Source organism: Ambystoma mexicanum, chromosome 1q (genome assembly GCF_040938575.1).
Source record: "Ambystoma mexicanum isolate Mex_15411 chromosome 1q, UKY_AmexF1_1, whole genome shotgun sequence".
Lineage (NCBI taxonomy): Eukaryota > Metazoa > Chordata > Amphibia > Caudata > Ambystomatidae > Ambystoma > Ambystoma mexicanum.
This window is the reverse complement of record NC_090922.1, coordinates 459,568,322-459,592,580: the sequence shown is the minus strand read 5'-3', so window position 1 is coordinate 459,592,580 and position 24,259 is coordinate 459,568,322. Positions and strand designations below refer to the sequence as shown.

At 44.1% G+C, this 24,259-nt stretch overlaps 1 protein-coding gene across 1 annotated transcript in view; it reads right to left on the bottom strand.

Annotated features, from left to right (window-relative positions):
- Nucleotides 1–9,766: 9,766 nt before the first annotated feature.
- LOC138521464 (N-formyl peptide receptor 3-like) overlaps nt 9,767–24,259 on the bottom strand; it is an 89,398-nt gene continuing 74,905 nt past the window's right edge. The window contains exon 2 of the mRNA XM_069634340.1: nt 9,767–11,031. Coding sequence (XP_069490441.1) covers nt 9,920–11,014 — 1,095 coding nt within the window. The 5' untranslated portion in view covers nt 11,015–11,031 and the 3' untranslated portion in view covers nt 9,767–9,919. The remainder of the gene's footprint in view (nt 11,032–24,259) is intronic.

The following is a 24,259-nucleotide window of genomic DNA, read 5'->3' as shown; positions in this document are numbered from 1 at the left end:
TAGGGATTGCATTTGGAGAATACATTGTTTAAAATTCTAGGAATATGTCTTGGGAGGAAGAGTTAATGTGTGTGTGAAATTGGATATCTTTGTATATCAATGGGGACTTGGGAGCATCAGCATTTTTGGTAAGAGGGTGAGTGGTTTATTTATAAGTGTGCTGTATGAGGTGCCCTTTAGCAAGTGTGTGTGTTACTGTAGGACTATTTAGTTTGGAAATGGATTAGTGCAAGTTGTAGTAGGGTGAGAAAAAGGTTCGGAAAGATGTACAGATTGGAAAGGAGAATGTATCCTTGCTACATCAGTGGAGCAATAATTTCAGTGGTTTGATTTATTTATCCACATTTATAAATGGTACTGTTCTCAATTCACACATACATTTGGTTTTTAAGTAATGGTGCATTCTGTGAACTGTGGATAGTAAGTGGCAGGCACCCTGTTGACCCCTGTTGATATGCATGCAATGTATGTACTTGGAATGCTTTGGTAAGATACATTCAGTTTTCCTTTTCTGTTTGCATTTTAGGATTTTTATAGGAGGTGTGTTAGTGGGGGAAGAGGTTGTAAAAATGATAGAAGGAAAGAAGAGAATAACAGTTTCACCATTACAATGGGTGATATGGGTAAATGCAAACGTTCAAAGCACATGGCATTGTAAGTGCCACTTGATGATAGGTGATGGGACAAATGACAGTATGCCTTTTTGAGTAGGTTATGAAGGGTAAGTGGCAGGTACTTTGTTCTTAGGCACTTATAACAGAGTTGCAAATATTCAACCTGTAGTTTGTGTTGATGGATGTAGATGAGGATGAATCTGGAAGCAGACATTTTGGATAGTTTTACAGTAGTTTTTGCTGAAGGTGTTTGCAATCACAGAAGACCTGTACTCTGAGTGTTTAATGGCAAATCTGAAGTGTTGAACAGAGATGATAGATGTAGAGGTCTTGGATGTGATTGGTGGATGGTTGTCTGTCTGCTTAACAGTAGCCAATGAGGGAGTGGTGCGGAGAGTGAGGTGGAAAGGGAAAAAGGGTCGCCGCTGTTTTACGAGATCAGCGGACACCGTGGTAGTCCGCAGATTGCACGTGCTGCATGCAGGGCTTGTTAGCATGATTGACATGGAAATGTGGGTGTACTATGGGAATTATTCAATCAGGTGTTCAGGGTGTGCTTAAAGGGAAAGAGTGGCAATACTTTGTTTCATTGCTGTGTTGGTTGTGTAGTGAAGATGACTGGAGTTTCTGTGTGGATAGTGGGAGATTCATTTGTATGTGTTCTGGAGAGCTATACAAAGGCAATAGGGTTTTCTGCAGATCTTGTTTTTCCAGTTGTGGAGGCTTTATGGTGCAGTGTGCCTGGCCGCAATTTGCAGGCACTGCTTGCTATTTGTAGAAACATGGCTACTTTTGTTCATCCTGGTGTTTTGGTGGTGCACTGTGGAGCAGAACATTTGGGCTTACATCAGTGCCCCGGGTTTGGTTCCTGTATTGAAGTTGTTCGTGGAAGAACTAATGGGGCTTTTCCCTAATGCAAAGGTGTTTTTTCTCAAATAATACCAAGAGCACTGTGGAACAATCCCAATGTCTTCAATCCTCAGCAAAATGTTCAAGGTGTCTTGTTAATAGTGACATGGATGAGGTTTTGCGAAGTGCTGAGATTTCTGTTTTCTCCAGTGAGAACATTGATTGCCTTAGTGCACACTACTTTACTGGAGATGGCGTTTTTGTTGCCCTTCCTTGGAAATGCTGTTTCTTTGGGAAATCTAAGGGATGGTTTGCAGAAGTTGATGTGAGGCATCAAGGAGGGAAAGGAGAGAAGATAAACCCCCCAAAAATAGAAAATAAAAGGTGTTTCCTCAGTAGCACCTAAAAAAAAAGGCCACCGCTAAAGAGGAAATCCCCTACCCTGTTTCAAATGTGTTCCCCCACCCCTGGACAAAGCATGATATGTCTGCGGACACTGCGGCAGTTTGAGTGCCACATCCGGGGCTTTTGAGGATGGCAGGCATGGAAATGGGAGTGTGGAGGCCAGGGGATTGGTCAATAAGGTTTCCTGGGTGTGGTGTGTAAGAAGAGACTGTGGTACAAGGTCTGTTTGCAGAGCGGAGTGCAGATGGCTATGGTTATGGCTATGTCATTCAGGAGGCAGAGTTTATGGATTCTGGGGGACTCCTGGATACATTGGTTGGAAGTGCATGCAGAACACTGTGGGGTGGCTGCACATCTTGGATTCCATCAAGTGGATGTCCACTGGTATGGAGTATGTGAAATGAAGTGGCTGAATTTGGTTTCTCTTTGTGCCACTTTGGTGACACTCGATCATTCAGACATTATTGTTATTCATTGTGGAGGAAACAGTTTAGAACACGTTACCGGAATTTCTCTGCAGTTTGTGATGAAGGAAGCACTTGCGCAAGTCATGGACATGTTTCCAAACTCCCGAGTAACTTTTTGTCACATTGTCCAGAGACAGATGTGGTTGCGTTCTTCTTCATTTGGTCCACAAATGAAGAAAGCGAGGCCTAATGTCAAAAAGGCTGTTTGCGACTTTTCCAGGGATGTTGGCATGTCTTCCTTCCACAATGAAAATATTACGTTTCATAGAACAAACATTTTTCACAGAGATGGAGCCCATCTTAGTGATGCTGGCAATCAGCTTTTTCTGTGAAATATCCAAAATGAATTGCAGCCCTTTTTGCAAGTATAGCAAGCATTTTCCAGTAGGCGTTGGCCACTTCAACCCTTCCTAAAACAAACAAACACCACAAAAAGGCTCTTTTCAGAACCACCACTTTGTCCCGGAAAAGAGTGCAATGTTTTTAATGGTGTCAGCACCTACATTTTTTAGAAGTCCGCGGACTACCGTGCTGTCCGTGGACTTCACAGGCTGTGCAGGGGACTGCATCATTTCCTTGGCAATTCTATTTTTGAACTGTGAAAGGTGGCTCAGAAAAGAGCCTTTTTAATTTGTTTATTTTTGTAGTTTTGTATTTGTTTTTGTTTTTTTTACACACGACTCACAAGGAAAGGAAGGGAAGGGAGGGTAGGGAAGGGGCACCAACCACAGGGGTAAGAAAGGGCAAGTGGAGAGAGGAAGATGTTGGATGGGCCTCACTTAGGTAGGGGGCACTTCTTCTCATGCTCCCGTACCAAAGCCTCAAAATCACTTCGAAGTTGCTCCCCACTGCAGAGTACTGCATTGCAGTACATGCACAATACAGTGACCTTCGAAAGGTAAGGGTTTACTGCGGTGCGTATGGCCTGCAAGGCTGGTACAGGGATCCTCTCCCCCACATGAGTGTCCCTTGTGTTGACAGGAGCAGAAGCAGATACGGAGGATGCTGCAGAGGAACTCAACCTACTGCCTTGTTCGAAGGGGATGACCCTCCGAACTGCCATCTTGTGGTCCGAACTCAGGTGTTGCTGCATCAAGGTGGTGCCATAGCTGTACAAGCCTGGTTTGCCGCGACTGAGTACTACTCAGTGCATTTCACCTGGTTAGCACAAGCTTTGGCCACGTTTCAATGGTGGCAAATAACCTCCACACCCAAGACTCACACTGGCTGCAGGCAATGGGGAATTCCTCTACCTCATCCTTGCTCTTTTCTTGATCCCTATCTACATCCCCACACCTGTTCCCCTCTCTAGGCCCTTGGAAAGGTGGTGGTGTTGGTGAGGTTGAGGGTGTGGGTGCGGGTGCTGCTGAGGCAGAGGCAGGAGCAGCAGCCATGGCTGCCATTAGCTCCAAAGGTAGTACAGCACAGCAGAATTGAGCAGAAAGCAATTCTGGCAAGGAGCAATCTGGAATACTGTTCTGGCACAGCAGCAACATTAGCACAACAGAGAAGATTTTGGCAGAAATCACTTCCAACAGGAAGGAGCAATCTGGACCACTGCTGTGTTCTGAACAGCCAAAATCAGAATGGGGAGCTGCTCTGGGTTGTGACCTTTTATAGGGGTCCTGGGGAGTGCTTCAAACCCAAAAGCAGGCTTAATAAGTTCCCAAAAGTGGTCAGATTACCAGGGGCATAGTGTGGGACCTCTCGAATGGTGTAGTTTCACAGTAAAACAACTTGGATTGCCCTAGAAAGCACTTTCCTGATATCCGGGGGCCTTGACTGTGTCCACAAATAAGGGCCAATGCTCAGCGTGGGTGCGGTCACATGGTGACGTCACAAACGTTCTCGAATGGGGCGGCTGGCTGCAGGACACCGATTGTGTGGTATACATTGTGCACCTATGCATATGTGTCCAACAGACAGGGTTGGGCTCCCCAAACTAAATAAAAGTGCAACACATGTGCGGCTGACATTTCCGAACTGTGGGACATCCAGAGGGACACCAGACAGGGCTACCCACTGTCACCTATGTTATACATTCTGGGACTGGAGCCACTATCCATATTCATGAGGAAGCAATTCTTTGATGCCGGTATCAGAATAGGGGGCGAATACCACATCATTTCACTATACGCAGATGATGTTCTATTATACCTGAGAGACCCCCACCTTAATTTACCAACAATCCTAGAGGTCCTAGAGAAGTTAGCCCGGGTGTCCGGGATCTCCTTTACCAAAGAGAAGTCTAGCATATTCCCCTTGGCTAGTTTGGCTGCACTAACCAACACCAAGCTTCCAATGGTAGTAATCCAATGGAAACCCCATACTTTCAGATACCTGGGAATCAACATATGGCATACGCCCGAACAAACACACGGGGGCAACACTCAGGTTGCAATACACGGGCTCAGAAGGTCAATGAAATTCTGGTCAGACTACCGCTATCACTGATGGGCAGAGCAGCATCCCCATATTGGCGAAAGTTCGCTAACCGAGTGCTGTGTAAATGTAAATGAGGAAAATGCCAATAAACTACTTTAAAAAATGGGGGTTTTGTACAAGTTGGTCATCATGGGAGGAAGGGATTGAGGTCTCATCGTAAATCCTCTCTTCAGAGGGAATTTGTGGGGATGGTTGGCTGGGAAAGGGGGAAGGATACAGGTGCAGGAGGGCAGTGGTATTTTCTTTGTTCCATAATATGTCCTTGTAAAAATTCTTTTAAACTGGCAAAATTGTTTAGCAATTGCTTCATTTTTGCGTCCAGGCTGTCTAGTTTTTCATTTACAGAGTCCGTTTCATTTTCTTTGTGCGTATTGCCGTTGTGAAAATGGTGCTGCTTGTGGTGCATTTTCTTCATTTCCAGTATGTACTGTTAAAGAAAATAATATCTATCAGGTATATGTGAAGCAATGTGTATTAACTGTCTTACTTTTCAGACTGTGTTGTGTACCAATGTGGTTACTATCTTCACTCATTTTGTCAAGTTGGAAATTCTCTTCCAGCCATTCTGAGTAAAAAAAGAAAAAAAACATTTCTACTATTGTACAGTGAACAAACTATGCAATTATAGGAAAAAATGTAGTGTACTTACCACGTAGTAGTGCAGTTCTGCTCTCAGTACTTTGCAGTTCTTCCACTAACAGTTCCTTCTTCTTCGTTTCTATCTAAAGCAGCACTGAGGTAATATTGTTGTAAGCAGACGTTATTTCTCTTGTTGGTGCATTCCATTATGATGCATACCCTATGCATTTGTTCTGTTCCTTTCATAAGTACAGAGTTTGTAGACCTACTGTATTTTTCTTTGTAATTCACGTATGTGGTGCTGCTTGTATATGTTCAGCGTCTTTGCTACATGGTGCAACAGTGTAAGAGAACCCCTGACCTATTGAGCAGTTTGGATGCTTCCCGATGTCCGCGAACAGACGCATAGTCCGGGACCTCAGGGGCTATCAGCATGGGGGAAAGGGGTTCCGTACTTTGTATGGCATATCTATACAAATTAAGGGTATCCTGGTAAAAACCTATGAAATTCAGTGAAAAAACGTTGTTATAGGGACGTTATGGTTAAGTTGCGCTACTATGTGCATTTACCTTTCATGAAAAGTCTGTACAAGGGATTCTTATTATAATGTTGGCACAAAACTGTCTGAGGATATTGAGAGAAATATCATGAGCTACCTAGTTCCTTAAGCAATGCATTGCTATAAACACCATTATATTACATAATTATTTCCAGTATAGGAACCTATTCATGTAGAAACATGGGCATTGTGTGCAGCATACACCATAGTGGTGGAATATTCATAATGTTGCCATGTTAGATAGTAAAATGATAAATGTTTCGTATTAGAGTTTTGCATACTGTGAAACATGTAATACGTAGGTAATGAAGACCCACTTACCACATAATTGTACTACTACAGACATAAAATAATGAGAGCCCAATTCATACAAATATGAGCACATACAGGGAAAGTAAAGTAAGGAAGAAAGTAGCAGTAATACCAGAAAGTGTTCATAACGTAACTGATTATCTTCATGCACAGAAATGATTGCTGTGTTTCAAGCCTGCTTCTTCCCCTTTGTATATGCATCATATGATGTGACTGGACCCTAAGGAAAGTAGTGTAAGAACAACACATACAAATATGACCCTATGCAGGGAAAGTAAAGTGAGCAAAAAAGCAGCAGCATTACCAGAAAGTGTTAAGAACCTACCTGATTATCGTCATGCACAGAAATAATTGCTGTGTTTTAGGTCTGCTTCTTCCCCTATGTATTTGTATCATATGATGTGACTGTACCCTAAGGAAAGTAGTGTAAGAACATATGAGAAGGGTACGGTCTACAAATATAGTAGCTTTTGAATGTTTTGTTCCTGACTGTCAGTGAAGAAAACCACCTGGCCTAGATATCTCAGTGAACAAAAAAAATGGCTGCATGACATTTGTGATGTCATCTTTGATGTCATTGGTGTTAGTTTTAGCAGTGCACGGTGGTGGCGTGAGTTATTGTTGTTTAGTTAACCATAACTGGTGAATTTTTGTTTTTTTTTTGGTTTTACTTGTAACCATAATATGGATGGATTGTTATTAGTCCAAAGTAACTATAACGTCCCTTTAACAAAGTTTGTGCACTGAATTTGATAGGTTTTTATTACGGCAACTGCACCATAACGTCCCTTTAACAAATGTTTTTCACTGATATATATATGTTTTATTAGGTGGCAAGGTTATGAACAATTTCGTAATTGCAGTTTGCACATCTGAAAATGTCATTAACACCAGTACAGAAACAGTGTAGATGTACCCCAGGACTTGTAAAATTGTTGTTTGCCAGGTTACAGAAAAAAATGTAAATAATGAAAAAAATGTTGGTTTGAGTATTAAGTGATTGTTTTCTGATGCCGTAAGTTACCTTAGAAAAGACAGAGGGTCTCATCAAAGGTTTGGCAGCAATTCTGTGGTAAATCTGCAGAATTACTGCCAAACCCAGTTAGCATTATGAACACTCAGTCCCGTGACATTTACCACAGGATTACGAATGATAGCATGGTAGAGAAAACCCCATTTTTGGAGTAATAGGACTCAATGGGGATTTTCAATGGTTAACCCAGAGCAGTAATACCCTGTGGTTCATTCCCTGAGTTTTGGGGGTACAGGATTTACCATCAGCAAAATGCTTAAGGTGCATCCTCCACTTTAACTCCAAGCCTGTAGGGCCATGGTGCACTAATGCAGTAGTACAGTTGCTGTAACAGAATTACCGGCACTTCACCCAGTTTTTACCTCACCACCATACTTTTAATGAGGCCCAGAAGATTATTTATTTATTTATTTATTTATTGTTTATTTGTATAGCGCCTATACACAGAGAATTGTTTCAAAGCGCTCAAGTAGGGGATGGGGGCAGCGGGGAAAAAACAACAGTCATTCAGAGCCCTTGACTTTCTGAATGATACAGGCCTGCACAGAGCAGGGAAGTGCAGGAATACGTGCATATAATACATATAAAAGTAAAGATAACTCTTTAATGTCTGACGACAATCCTTAGTTTTTCAAAGAGCCTTACACAAAATAGGGTAAAGGTAGAACAGACAGGGTACTATGCAATGCTAACTTGAAGTGGATCATATAATTATATAGCGTTGTGACATAAATACAGTGGAGGGAGGTGGGTGAGAGGGGGAGGGAAGAGGAGTGTAGCAATGGTAGACTAGTGGGCATTACAATGCTCTGAGTAGTTAAGTAGTTTTAAGGTATAAGGGAAAGGGCAAGTAGAGTGGAGGGGAGATGAGGATGGGGTGGTGGGGGCTTGAAAACGGAAGGGGGACAATACACCAACAATACAACGAGGATAGAAGAGAGGAGGAGGATAGTGCTAGCAAAGAGGGTTTAGTAGGGTGGGACAGGGAGAGGATGAGGAGAAACAGGGGGCGGTAAGTAGATGCTGCAGGTGACACAGCTAAATTCGATTTTTGGCAGGACAAGGTGAAACACATGCAGCAACTGGAAACAGCTAAATGCAATTTTTGGCAGGACAAGGTGAAACACATTAATGCAACTGGGCACAGTTAAATTAGTGGGAGTCCAGGTGAGATAGAGTGAGGTAGGGACAGTCCCAGGAGTCGAGGAAGAGGATCGATGAAGTTAGTTGAGGGAACTGATCTTCAGACAAATGTTAGGTGCTCCATAAATTCAAGAGTCCAGAATGTGTGGAGTTCTCCTCAGCCCCCATGTGCAAGTGGGGGGGGGGGGTGGTAGGAGGGGATCCACAGACACGGCCAAGCAACGCAGAACAGACAGGGGCCTTAATCTGATGGCCTTGGAGGCGGACTGGAATTCACCTGCCAGCTCACCTGATTAGTCAAGATGCGGGCAGAAGGGACCAATTCCAGGCGAGCAGGTGAAGGGCAAGGTGAACCAGGACTGCTGGACAAAGGCGACAGCCATGATGAAAGAGGCCTGGTGCAGGTGAAGAACATGCACACCAGACACACAATGTAGTAGGTCACTAGAGCAAGCAAATGCAGATTAAAATAATTCTTTATTGCAATGGATGATGAGCGCAATAAAAAGAATTCCGTGAAGGTGCCCAGTGCGCATCATGATAACACTCCATAAGAGCCAAGAGGGCTTACCTTCAGAGTTGGTGACAGGGGGGGTTCCACATGCCTGCAGGCCACGGGATGGAAGAGGAGCCCATCCGGCATCGGAAAAAAGAGAAGTGAGGGGAAAAGACAGAGACACAGGGCCTAGATCGAGGGCCTTGGTGTCTATGATTTAATTTCACCCATTATCTATCATTATATTAGTTATATTGCCTAATTTTCTTAAACTGAATAAGTAAGTAATTATATGAAACATAGTATAGATAAAAGTACATTGGTGAATAAGATTTATCAACAAGAGTGATAGTCCTCCCCCAAATTTTCAGCATTTCACTCTTATACTGCATGTATGAAGAAGTAATCAGAACCATTTAGAGCTCCAGAATAATGGTATTTATCATGATTAGTCGTATACCAAAAGAGGTTCAAATGTCTAAAATGTGCCTAATGATAGGGTATCTTACTAAACAGTTTCGCAATTCAAAAAACTATTTTATTAATCACACAACATAATATCCATTAAAAAGAACAAAAGAACAAAAATTAGCTGAAAGTATTGAGGCCTAAGGATCTCAGTGTGGATTAATTACACGTGTTGACCTACAACCAATTACATTATTAGGACCCATTTATGTTGGTTTCACTTGTGTTGTTTTAAGTTTTTGTATTCGTTTTATGATATATGATCATTTTTATGATTGTTTTTTATGGATATTATGTTGTGTGATTAATAAAATTGTTTTTTGAATTGCGAAACTGTTTAATAAGATAGCCTATCATTAGGCACTTTTTAGACATTTGAGCTTCTTTTGGTATACGACAAACATTCTTCCGCAGAGTAAGAAGTTTGGTTTATCCCCAACTGTGGCTTATGCCGTTTTGAGAACATTTATCATGATTACACATATATAAAGAAGAAACCTAAATTGGCCATTTTACAAACTATTGAACATGCAGGATAATCTTTGGGCTCAACAGAGGTGAGAGTCCACATCGCAAGATTTGGACGGGCTCATGCTGTCCAGTGCTTCCATGGTTGGATCCTCATTGAATGCCATTCTGAAGACTGATAAGAGCGATCTTCTGAAAATATCTTTGAATTGTTTGCCCATGAAGACATACAGGATGGGGTTGAGGCAGCTGTTGGAATAGGCCAGAGAGGTGGCTAGAGTGTTAGCTACTATTTGAAATGTGAACAGCCAAGATGAATCATTGTAAACATATTCCAAAAAAGGCACAGCATGGAAAGGGAACCAGCATATGAAGAAGAGGACAACAATGGCGATGATGATCTTGAAGGGTCTGCTGGATGTACTTCTGTGCCTTCTATTCTTAATCTTCAGAGCAATGGCGACATAGCATGAGATGATGATGGCAAATGGGACCAAGAACATGGACACAAATCTGGTAATGGCCATGATCATATGGCGTTTGTTCATGGTGTGAAATGCCTCTTTGGAAACATCCTCATAGGGAACTGCGTAGCTCAGGAAGCAGTAAGTGTTGTATTCAGACACTGACGCTGGTGTAATGTCATAAAATGCTGGATATGGAGAACTGAAAATGATGGCCACCACCCATGCAGCAAATGCCACTTTGTAGGCGAGCCTGGGCGTTCTGTGCTTTCTGGACCAAATTGGACTCAGTACAGAAACACAGCGGTCCATACTGATGATCATGAGGAAGGAAATGCTCGCCAACATGTTGAGTGATAGCACCATGTTGCTTATTTTGCACAGGACACTCCCAAAGGGCCAGTGCTCATTCATTGCCAGGGACACAATGTGAAAGGGGAGGAAGAGGTCAAAGATGAAGTCGGCAAGGGCCAAGTTTAGGAACCAGATGATGTTGACCGTCTTGGACATCTTGAAAGTCCCTACCCAAATCACGAGACCATTGCCTGCGACCCCCAGAAGAAAAGTGATGGAGTGGGACACCAGTGAGAAGAACATCAAGTAGGTGAACAAATGTGGGGACTGATAATGCTCTTCAGTGATGGATTCACCTGACCCAAAAATCATTGAGTTTATCAAGAAGTAATCCGAAATGTCAGTGGCGTTCTCCATGATGATAAGACTATTTCCTGAAATTGAAAAAAAAGAACAATGACCACTTTTCAAAAACATATGCTATAATACAGAGAAACACATGCCTGCCCATTTCTATATCAATCGATGCACGCCATTTTGGTTTTTTTCACATGAAAGGCTCTGAACCTAAATCGTTTCTATACTAGAGTAAACACAGATAAATATGGCATGATGTTGCTCGTTCCACATTAACCCCTAATTGAAAGCTAAACATATGCATGCTAACAGCCAAACTTGTTTTCATACTTGGGTTAAGAAAGAATGGCAACATTTAAACAGAATAGTAACTGTAACATTGAAATACCATTCTGCACAATCCATGGATAATTTAAATGCAATTGGCCTAGGTCCTTGCGAAGCAGGATATGTCAAAATTACATGATGTCTTTTTGATCTTTGCAGAAATGTTGCCCACTTACATGTGTGCTTTGTTTTGTGGCGATGTAATGGATTATACTAGGTCTGCCTGGCTGAACTGATCGCTGCCTGATCATGTGAGCCATGTAGACCAAACACTGACAAAGATTAATGGAGATGGAGGCTTCCACCTTCGAGAAACCCTTTGTGATGAAATGACTCACCTACCCCAAATGTGGTCAACAGGCTTCTTTTTCAATTTGTGATGAATAAAACACACTTTTTAAAATGAGCTCTTTGGGTGAAACCCACAGATTTCTATGGAAACTAAGAACAGAAACTTGTATTAGGTAGTTTAACATATCTTCAGCAAGTCCAATAGTCATTTGTGCTAGCCATGTTTTGGAATGCTTGGTGTTCTAATAGCTGCCTGTGTGTTGTGAAATTGCAGGAGTAACATTCCGCTGTTTCAAGGGGGCGAAGCATGTTCCAAGTCTATGGAGTGTCAAAACTGCTGCTAATCTCATTCGCATTCATATTCATAACACAGATAATCGAAGAAATCACAGGGTGCAAAAACAGCTTGCTAGTGAGGAATTGCATTAGCACTAGTACAAATGTTTTCTGCACTAGTGATAATGCATTTGGAAATGCATTTAGGTTCTGCAATTTTTTGGGTAATTCGGCCCCAGATGAATGAAAAAAAGGCACACATTCACAGAGCGGTTTTTCAATTTGAAAATCCGATTGAAAAACTATTTGTAAATGAGGCACCAGTATTTTGCCTTGGTGAAACTTTGCACTGGTGAAAGTGAAATTAGCACTAGGAAAAAGGCTTCTCCAGTTCTCAAAGCATACACTTTCAATGCACTTTTTTGAAACAGGGCAATGTTTGTGGTTGGCCTCTTTTGTGCTCGTACAAAACTGCTTTGAAATATGTTTTATTTGCAATGGGGCAATTTTTGCCCTAGTGCAAATTGCACTTGCACCATACAATGTTTCTGTAATAAGGCCAGTGTTCTTGCTTTTTTTTCTCTAGTGAGGTCCTTGATGTTTCTGAAATGAATAGTCAGAGGGGCTGAGTGGCCAGAGATATGCACATGTATTTGCTGCACAACCAATTGCATCCAACTGTTAACATTAAACCTGGTGTTTGTAATGGAAGTGTCAGGTGGAGTTGACCTCTCTCTCTCTCTGTTGCTCTCTCACAGGTCTCTTAGCAGTGCCCCATGGGCATTTGGAATTAGAGATTGATGCAAGACGTATACTTGGCCTCAAGCCCAGGGACTGCATCTCCCCAGCCCCAAAATCTCTCCACTGGCCCCCAGTGACCAGAAGGATCAAATGCAAGACCTTTTGCATCATTCAGAAGGCTGTCTATAGCTTGGGACCTATCTACGTCTAGCTTTTTCTCTCTAAATACCTCCCAGCCAGAGTTCTTTGCTCCTCTGACTCAAACTCTCTGCAGGTCAAACGTTTCTCCAAGCAGAGAGTCGGAGGGACATCCCTTTCCTCGGCAGGTTCCTCCCTTTGGAACAGCTCTCTAGCCCCCCTCATACTTGAGCCAGATCTTCTTAAGTTCCAGAAACTTTTCAAGACTTCCCTTTTCTCCTCTTCCTTCCCTCTCTCCCTCCCGTGCTAATGTCCATCTGCCGCTGTGACCGGGGCTTGTTCCCTTCTGAGTCATACAGGGGCCAGACCACCCCACTATCAGTCCTCCCAGCATCCCTTGCCAGCACTTTCCCTCAGGCATCCTTCCCCGGACTAGCTCAACTTGGTCCATCCTATGCATCGCACTCATCCGCCCTTACACTTCTCTTTCTCCTGGCAGTTGCTGTTTTGGCCCCCCCAGCACTTACTCACCCCCCACCCTTTTTGGGCCCCTCACTCCTGCACTTCTCCCTCTCCCCATCTCCCGCACTTATCACCTTTGTCTTTTCCTATACCCCCCGTCCCCCTAAATTTGTCTTGTGACACCTGGAAACACTTGTCTATAAGCGACAGATAAATGTCGAATAAATAAAATAAACATCAGCATGGCATTTTTTGATTCGCTGGTTGCCCTACAGCTGTTCATAGTGATGGTGCTAGATTTGACGAAATCTTAATACATGTGCACACTAGACATGGTCTGCGGAAGTGATCAGCATTTGTGTTGCATGTCCCATTCCAATGGTCTCAAAATGGTATGCAGCCAGGCAGGAGGCTCTTTAAATTTGTATTTAATTGTTTGTTATTAATAAAAAAAATATAAGCAGTTATAGCTTGTAGGGTGCCCGTACACACTATTTTCACTAAAGAGGGGGTGTAATTGGTGGGGAGGGAGGTGGGTCAGTATTTAATAGTTTGACTAACACTTCCTTGGACATTAGCTTTTAATAGTGCATATCACTTCTGATGCCTCTGGGCACTTCCTCCAGCATGTTTTGGATGCATTGGCATTGTAAGTCTGGTCGCCTTGACAACACCCACAAGATGGGTAGTTTTTCATGCAGAAAATTAATAGTGATACGTTGTGGTATCTAATGTTATGTTATGCTATTGTGTATTTAATTAGCACCTTATATACCAAAGTGCAGTGGGTTGAACACCCCCAGGGACAGTAATCCAGGTCAGTGGAGAGAGTAGGATAGTATAAAGTGCTTGGGTCCACTCAGTATATGTGCAGCCAGTGAGGTGTGGAGCTGCATACTAATGGTAGGTGTGGTGTAGTGGCTGTATAAGGTCAGTTGAATGTGTGCAGCAAGGCTGTTGACCTCAGGGTCTGAATTCTGGCAGTGGTGGCGCTTGTGTATGAAATTTTGTGTGCAGCTAGGCTGATTTTATCATGGGATATATCTACGTTCTAAGGACTGTTGAGGTGTTCATGGAGGTGAGTAGGTATGTGTGCAGCCAGGGCGAATTGATAGAGGGCTATTGATGCATTCTAATGTTTGTTTGGTGTAGAAGAGAGAGTGAGCATATTGGTGTGTGTGTGTGAGCGTCTCTGCGGATTGTTTGGAGACCCCTGTTTCTGAATTCCTTCCAGTGTTCGCTGAGCTGACTGTGTATATTCTAGAGGAGTATTAGATTGCCAAGAGAAATTTTCTGTCAGATTCCTCGCCTGCTTCAAAGCCTCTTCCCATGAGGTGGAACAGATTCAGTCTGTTTCAGAAGCTCGGTTATAAGTGTTAGTGGGCCCATTTTGCGTCTCCCAGGAAATAGTTTGCAGCAGGTGGGTGGGTATTCCTGTCATAGTTTACAGTTTGAATTGTGGAATTGTATCGCATTATTGACCCTTCCGGATGCTGCGAATGCTCGAGAGCTCCCAGGATCAGCAGGCGTAGTGCATATCTGCAGGAGACTAGAGCAAGCCTAACCAAGCGTGGTTGACACTGTGCCCCGGCTGAAGGAGTTATCTGCATCAGTTCCTAGGCAGACCATGGTAACCTGGCTTGATCAGAGACCACCTTGTATGACCGATGGATATGATCTGACCCAGTCGTAATGTTTTAACATAACTGCTATTAGGTTCCGGAATTGTAGTTCTGTGCATTAATTCCCATATGAGTGAGATTGACACTGGTTAACAAGACCCGTCTCGATTGCATTGTTTAGAACATAAGTGCAATTGTGCTTTGAGTTTGTAGTTCTGCGCATTGATTTATAGATAGTAGGATTAACAGACTTTGTCATCTCTTGGACTGATACGCAGTGCATACTCAGAGGAAGATAATGATCAAGCTCAGTCCAGGTGAAGAACATAAGTGATGTTAGGATTCGGGTTTGAAGATAGGGTATTGGTCTCCAGATAGATGGGTGGAGATAAACATCTCCTGGTCTTAGAGCGTGGTGTGTGTATGATTGAGGACCCTGAGCGAGCCCAGTCATAGCGTAAGAGCACCACTGTTGTTATGTTTTGGGTTTGGAGTTGTGGGCATTGAGATTGTAGTAACGTTAGGGGTTGGCATGGTCAGCATTATTCCAGCATTGAAATGGACTACTCATTGGAGCCTGCTCCGAGTCCTGACTGTTCTTACCTCCCCGTCTTGATGCGATTTCAGCCAATTCTAGGCATTGGTGGTGGGTCGAGTTGCCCAAAGAGATCCCTTATATGATGTAGGGGGAAAAGCCAAGTTCTGAGTGCTTTCTGGGAAAGCCATATAGTCTTGGCTGTGTCGAATGTGGGGAGGCAGTGAGTTCCACAATGTCGGTGCCAGGGTTGAGTAGGCGGACCCTCCAATCCTGGTTGAATTGGAGGCAGAGACCACCGCGAAGGAGGGGTGTGCTTGACCTCAGGGTGCGGGTCGGGTGATAACGCATAATCTTTTTTGTAGGTATAAGGGGCCGCCTTTGTGCACCGTTCGACGAGTAGTGCACAAGATTTTGAAGGTAGCCCTTCATCCAATTGGGAGCCAGTGTAGGGTATGGAGAGCAGGTGAGATGTGATCCTTCATCCTCGTGCAAGAAGCAGTATGGCCGCTGCATTTTGGACTCTTTGGAGTTTGTTTAGTTGGTTAGCTGGTGCACCCTGGTAGATGGTGTTCACATACCCAGGTAGATGGTGTTCACATAGTCAAGTCTGGACATAACAATGAACAATTTTGCAGCCAATCTTTTAGGGTAGGAGAAGTAAGGGAAGATGCACTTGAGAAGCCTAAGGTGGTAGTGACAGAATGTGGGTACATTGTTGATGTGGTAAGACAGTGTTAGGTCTGAGTCCATCGTGGACCCAAAGTTTTTGAGAGAGGTGGATGTAGGGGGGAATGCCGAGGGAGGGTAGCCATGGGGAAGGTGGCGGGAATAGGGCTGTTTTGCTGCACAACATGATCTCTGTTTTCCCTGGGTTCAGAAGGAGATGGTTAATAGTCATCCATAAGTCAATATCTGCGAGACATGCTGCTATGTCAGGGCGAGGATCAGAGTTTGATTTTGGAATTCTCAGGATGATTTGTGTGTCGTCGGCGTAGTTATAGCAGGTGAGGTTTGTTAGGGAGAATTCTCAAAATTTGCTAATTTCCCTTAACTTTTCAGACCCCCAGCAACTTTGATGGATTTCTAGGATTAGATTATTTTAGCTGGGAAGAGTGTGAGCCTTTTTCTCCCACTCTTCCATGTATTTTGTGTGTGTTTAACTTTTGTGTTCTTTGGTTATGGAGTTTTAAAACAACTTCATAGGCATCATCTTTTTCTGTGTGTCACACAGCACCTTCAGTGGCACAGGGATGTCTTTCAGAATTCCCAAGGATTAAATACCTTCTCTGGGACTGACTGCCATCTCCCAGAGCATGTAAAGTTAAATTGGCTTTACTAGCCTTTTTAAATTTACTGACCCAGCACACACTATCTTCCTATAGAGTGCTGGAGGGATTGTCCAGCTTCCCCTGAGTCAAAACCCTCATACAACAGTCAAATGTTACCCATTCCTACTTTAAATGTCTGGTGGAAGTGGTTTAGATCAACTACCATGATTTTCCCGACCGCTAACAACGGTAGTTAAAAATCGTGTCAGTCATGTTTTTCAATATGGCGCCCAAGACCTATCTGTAAAAACAGACTCCGTTCATCTTTTTTTGCAATTTCCTTTAGGAAAGGTCCCTCTTGTGTTTGTCTCTGCACGCCAAACCAGGTTTGGTCCCTTTGTTCGTTGGCCTTTGGCGGGCTTCAGTGCTGAAGCCCTCCTCTGGCGCCTGAGTGTCTGGGGTGGACAGGATGTGAGGGAGGTGCCTCAAACTCCCTGTGCTTAGTCTCCTAGGAGACCTGAATGCACTCTGGCATGATTGGCTGGCTGACTGTCCTGCAAGGACAGCCAGCCTGCTTTGTGAGTGACAGCCAGGCTGGAATGAATGGGGGAAAACTGTTTAAAAGCAGGTCTCTGGGACTTGGAAAGGAGAGTCGACCACTGGAACGAAAGAACTGAAGACGAGCTGAAGGAAGAGGACTGCTGCCACTCCTGGACAAACGGTGAAGCCCTGCTGCAGGTCAGAATGCTTAAAACCCCAATCGACAGAGAAGCCCTTCAAGGTTAACTTCTTCCCTTGAGTTTGGTGGGAACAACCAACTCACAAGCCACCTGGACACCGTCCCCATCTGGTCGAATTTTCATCAGAGTGCTGTTGAAAACTGGATAGCCAGAGGGAAGGGAACCAGCTTGTGGTCTTTAAGGCACTCACACCTTAAATCGACATTTTGCCAAGCTTGTGGCCTCTTCCCTGAGCAGTGCAGGAACCTCCCGATGTCCTCCTTCTTGTCCCCACGACTGAAGCTCAGGAACAGCGAGATCAGCTCGAACTGCCAGGAACAACTGCCTCAGCTACAGCTCTTCTTCGCTTTAAAGGTACTGTGCAAAGGCGGTCTGTAAATCTTTTCGGCCATGGGGAAAGTTTGTGAAACTTTCCCGACTTCGAAGGCTTGTCCTTCCCTAAACCAAAATCTAACTTTTCTAAGATCCGTGGCAGAGACTTAACCGTTTACTACCAGAACTTTGCTTTCATATACAAATACTCAGAACCATTGACTTTGGACCAGGCCTATGAATTGAATTGCTGGTTGTAGTTAACTGAAACCCTTTGCCCTGCCTATGAAGGTATTTGTGCTTCATTTCTTATAACCTTGTCTTTATACCCCTTTTTAATGCAACTGAAGTACCATTTTGCTCCCACTTCAGGGGAGCTGAACTTGTTCAGTAACTTATTGGTTGTGTATTTGTAGTATATTCGTATATGCTATTGAGCTGCTCTTGCTAGTGTAATGTTTTCCAAATGACTGTGTAAATAAATGTATATTCTTGAGAACGTGTTTGTTTGAATCACTGTATTTGTTGGTCCTTTGTGTAACTTGTTCTACATCTCACATTACTCTTGAGATAAGTCTGGCTGCTCAGCCACTGCTACCACATTACTGTGTAGTACAGGCTTGTATCAAAGGTGAACTTGTACTGACACTTGTATTCTTAATTGCATGTAGTGTTCCCCAAGGGTACTGCATGTGATTCTGCCTACCACACAGTTCCATGAATCGGGGTTTGTCTCGGCAGTGCAAAGTCACTTTTCAGCAGTGCAACTTCACTTTGAACCAGGCAGATATTCCATGAATCGGGCCCATAGAGTGAGATGGAGAGACATAGAGATAGAGCGAATTTGAGAGACAGAGAGAGAGAGAGAGAGAGAGAGGAAAGCAGTTTGATGATGTGGGTAATTCTGTCTCTGTAAGTGAGCTCAGTTAATCAGATCACATTCATATAATGCTCCATGTTAGTAAAAAGTATAGTAGCTTAGTATAGTAAGTGCCTAGCTGTGTCTTTCCCTGATATCTACAGCACCTGATCTGCAGTGGCAGGAGAGAAGGTTCAAAGATTACATGTGAATTCCTGACAGCTGCAGAAATAGGAAGTTTCATCAGGTGGAGGTGCCTTTTTAATAATCTGCACCTCAGATTCAAAACCTAATATCTATGTACCCTAGTCAACATGGTGGCATGCTAAACTGAACAAATAAGCCATGCCTGTTTGTGGCATGGTGGCTACAGGGATCACACAATTACACAGCCACAACATTTGGATATCCTATTGTTTCAACTTGTTGGCCATGGCCCTAGCCATAGTAGGAACAATGGTTATTAGTTATCTTGCCTTGATGTTTCCGCCACAGCCCTGTAGCGCAACGGGCAGAAAGATGCCCCTTTGATCTCTCAGAGCACACCAACTCTCCCCAGGAAGTCCATTGGAAAATGGTGCTTCAAAGGCAACACTGATATGACAAAACCTCTCTCATACCAGGTTGCTGATTGCCAGAGTCCCTTTAAAGAGATCAGACATGGGAAGAGAGTAGCCCGGAAGAGAGAATAGGTCAGGGGAGGGGTTCCTCCATCTTGGTTTCTGCTACGGATCTCTACAACTTCCTTTCCATCCCCATTTATGTATTTACTGTGCATTTGTTAGGCGCTTGTACAGTAAGTCTATTCTATTTCAAAGCACCTAGAGGGCAACAGGGATAACAGTGATTACAGTGGAAGATAAAAGACGAACCTACTATGCCTTGTGAGTATTAAGATGGTGCAAGTGCAGCGAGAAGAGGGGAACTGGAGGTTGGGGGTAAGTGGTGGAATGTCCATGCTCGTGGGTGAGCAGCAGATGAAGTGCATAGTATAGTAAGTGCTATGCAGCCCGGAGCCGCATGGGGTAGAAAGTGTAAACCTACAGGAGTGAGGCCGGTGGGTGGTGAGGCAAGTGCTGAGAGGTAGGCAGAGGCTGGGGCGACTGGGTTTGGGAGGCCAGGTCCCCGAAGGGACACATAATGGCCCTGGCGACCAATCACAGCGACTGTGAGATTAACAGAGGAGGTACGAAGGGAAGGAGGTGGTGAAGAGGAAAGTCTTGAGGAGCTTCCAGAATTTGAGGACCTCCTGCTCAAGACGAAGAGCAAGGGTGAGGCTGTTTCATAAGAGGAAGCCAGCTGAAGAAAGTGATCGGCGTCCGGCCCTCAGTTTAGTGAAATGCTTCAGACACAGGGTGTAGGAGGACCACAGAGGTCTAGGGGGAGTGTATTTTGTAAGATAAAGTTGCAGATAGCATGGTCCCAGGCCCCAGACAGCCTTCTGGATGATGCAGAGGGATTTGAATTTAATCTGTGCCACAACCGGGAGCCAGTGAAGACTTTTTAGGGCAGGAGAGATGCAGTCCCTGGGCTTAAAACCAAGGATAAGTCTTCTGCCCTATTCTAGATTAGCTGGAGGGGTCATAACGTGGAAGAAGGTAGATTCAGGGGAAGGGTATTGCAGTAGTCAAGTCTAGAGAGAACCAGGGCTAAGGTAACATTGAGCTTCTGGGGGAAAGTGAGAAAAGGGAGAATTCCTTTGAGAAGGAAGAGTTGAAAGTGGGACTTCTTGCAATATCCTGCGTGTGTGCGAGAAAGGAGAGAGAGGAGTCAAAGATTACTCCAAAGTTTCTGGCTTCAGAAGAAGGAGCAGGGGAAGAGCACATGGAGGATGGCCAGAGTGAGGGGGAAAAAGAGGGAGCAGGGGTCCCAATGGGAATTATCTCAGTCTTGCTGGCATTGAGGCAGAGATTGTTGGAAGTACACCAGGACTGGATTGCAGATAGGCAGTCAGGGATGATGGAAGATGCACGAGGGTCAGCAGGAAGTTTGAAAGAGTTGTGTGTCATCTGCGTAGCTCTGGGAGTTGTTGGAGAAGGAGGAAATGATGAGTGCTAGCTGAGCAAGCTAAGTGTTGAAGAGCAAGGGGGAGAGGTTTGAGCACTGTGGGACACAACATGTGGAGAAGGAAGTAGGTGAGGAGAAAATGACTTGGGACGAAAGGTCAGTTAGGAAGGAGGTAAGCCAATCCAGCGCCCACTCCGAGATACCAAGTGTATCATGGAGCCATTTTATGAGAATGGAATGGTTAACCATATGAGAGACAAAGGAGAGATTGAGTAGAATGAGGACAGCTGGATAGTTAGTGTCCAGAGAAGCGAGCCGTTCTTCATGGGTGTTCAGAAGAGCAGTTTCCGTGCCTCTGGATGCTCAGAATCCAGGTTGATGGTCATGGACACTTCCAACAGACAAAGCACTCTGGGTATGATGTCAGAAGGCAATTGGCACATGCTACAGCAGCCAGGATTGAACTACTGACAAAAGGTTTGCTTTTGACCAATCCGCTGTAGCAGTTTACCTTCATAAGGATAAAAGAGACCATTTTAAAGAAAATGAGGCCATTTCATGGTCATGGTTCAGGCCTCTCTCCACAGCGCGAAATTTGCAAATTAATTTGGCTTCTTCTTGCCTTAGTTTCAATTCATGGTCTCCTCCTCTTGGTCCTAGGGTCACTTTTTTAAGTCCAATGAATCTCAATTCTCTCTTGCATTCTCTTCTTTTCTCAACTATCCCTAAACACTCCAACCTTTTCCCCTCCCTCAATGGCCATCTCTACACATGCATTTATGTAAGGAATATGTGTTTTTAATGTTATTTTCATACAACCATTGGGGTCTTTTTTTGCTTTTGCAAATGTAATGCTAATTTGTAAATTGGGACATGATCAGCCCTGATTTGAAAAATACGCTGGAGACGTCGAAGCACATGTAATCACAAAGGGCACCTCAGAAACTATGTTCAATTAAAAGTCAAATGCCTATTGGAGAAAAAGTGTCCTCTGCCTGCTTTTTCTCGTTAACAACAAGGGCACATGACAATATTTCAAGTAACCAAGTCTCTTTTATGCACATTTCGAACGGAGTAAATGAGCCAAGAGAACTCCGTTGGTACATATCTCATGCGACCGTGACTGGACATCTAGTAGTTACTAAGAAGGGCGCTGAGGTCCACTTGGAGGGAAACCCAAACAAACAGGCTCCTCTCATAAAAAAACGTTACCTTCATAAGAACATGAAATCCTGTACTTAGTTTTTATGTGGACTCTAAAAAGAACAAGGGAATTCATTTGGAACTCTGATGGGGGGTGGGGGGAGTACATCCCAAAGCCTTCTACCATAGAGGTGAAGACAGAGAGCTCCAAGGAAGAGGGAAGCTATGCTCCCTAACCACCCCCAGAGAACATTGGATGGTGACCCTGCTGCTGGACCAAGATCCCTCTGCTGCCTGTGCACTGGAAGCAGGATTCTCCTTACTGGGGGTGAAGGAACGCCTGTAGGTAGTCCCCTACCAGTAACTCAGAAACCCAGAAGCAGCTGGAACCGTGTTTTACCAGCTTGAACACACATTTGAGCTGACTCATCAGCACTCAACTCACTTCGAGCAACTACAGAACCCACTGTGCTGTTTTTGTCACTCTTCGATCTTTGAACTGCTGACCTGCTCTTCAAGCCATCCAAAGACCTGCTCACCCCATTGTAGGGGACCGCATCAAACCAATCTGATCGCCAGCTCAATTCCGTTTAAGCAACTGGCTCAAGCGCCTGCTAGAAGTCTCCACCTCACCTGCTCAAATGCTGACTCAACACCACAGAATCATCCTTTTGCCACACTCTCAGCCACTAAACCAATCTGTTGGAAGCCATCAACTCAACTGTCTCTTACTCTGACTCAAACCAATGGGAGATCATGCGTCGAAACGAGTCAATGGCGACTTGCTTTTGTGACCACCCAGCTCAATCGTCTCAAAATCAACACAACTGCAGCAAAGCACATAGAAACCCGGCTCAATGCTGTTAAGCGCCAAAGACAAGATGGCTGCATGGTGGCATTGCTGCTGAAATATTGTTTGCCTCAAGACCCCCGCTTATCAACCCAGACGACTCTTTCTTATAAAAAAATCTGCATTCTCTCCACTGAACCGTAATGGAAATGGATTGCATAAAAGCCTTGTGTAAGGATTCTACGCCATGCATGCATAGCACGGCTCATTTTTGTCCATTTGTAGGGCGGAGAGGACGGGCAGAATGCAACTTGTGTTTACGCTGCATCCCTTCCTCTCTGCCATACAAATGCTCCATCATTTGCTCCGGCATGCATTTTCATGCCGGTGCAAATGCAGGGGAACTTTATGGAGTCCACCGACTTTATGCACCAGTAAAAGCAGGGGGATCCTATATGGATCCATTTTAAATGTTGCCTGCCATGCGCTCTTAACAGGCAGTGTTTACTTCCTTTGCACGTTGGAAGTGGGGACCATCGCTCCGTGTATGTCTACATATAATGGTTCCCTGCTGCCGAATTACAGGCTCATGGAAAATGAGCCTCTCTGTGGTTTTCTTAGAGGGGTGGGACTTTAGTGTTTTAATACATTTTTGCATTGATAGTTCAATGAAATGCATATGTTTTCATAGAACCTTGATTTTAAATTATTTTATTTTAGAATCGTTGTACTAATGTTGATTGGGTTTCTACTGTTTCCTGCTTACACCCCCTCCTAAGAGTATAGCCTGGCCCCGGTCTATGATACTAAAAGAGTCATAGGGGGAACATTGTTGCTTTGTACCTTGTTCAACTTTAGGATTGGGATCACTGCAGGTTTAGTATTAGCGTGAGGCTGAGTAGGTGGTTTAGTCACTGCTCATTAGTGTACTCGTGCAGTGCAGTAATCATGTTGTCACACGCAGAATGAGAAGGAGACAGAGTAAGGGAATGCTAGAGAGCAAGAAAGTGAAAGATGGAGAGGGTGACTGGTTTTAATTGGCTACGTTTCTTGCAGGGGTGGTTGATCCATAAAGGGCGACAGGGCATTAACCCATCCCCACTATGAATGAGGCAGTCCAGTGAAATCAATGAGCGCTCCTTCAGCTGCACCAAGCAGATGAGGGAGTGCTCCTTGGATGGTTTTAACTGAACTGGCAAAGCGAAAAGTGTCTTTTCTTGAAATTTCAGTAGTACCACAACGCATGTCTAATGATCCATGGAATTCCGAGGCGTTTTGCTTCCCCAGTCTTGCATGGTCCATTGGGGATGCAGGTTTGGGTACTGCAGGCCAGAATATGTGAGGGGTTTCTCTTGCACCTCTCTGCACATCCAGGTCCCAAGGACAATGTGATGGAGTTGAACCAGTTCCTCCGCACATATGAATGCGCCAAGAAGTACTCTCTGTTTCCTGATGTATGCTGTGTGGGAGCTGGAGCACCTTCATTACAGAAAGCAGCATCAGGCTGGAATGTGAAGCAGGGTAGAATGTAAGAAAATACAAAAAATTAATTTGTGTGTGCATGTATGCAATGGTTTATGGTTGTAAGTGGGTTCATGAATTAGAGAGTATGTGAGAGAGTACGACTGCTGTATGTGTGCAACGATGAATGTGAGAATGAATGTCATATGAAAGCTGTTGTGTGTGTGTGAATGGGAGAGTGAATGAAGAAGGAATGATGCCTTGAATGCTGATGTGTTTGTGTGAATAGGAGAGTGAATGAAAAATCAATGTCACCATATGAATGCTGAT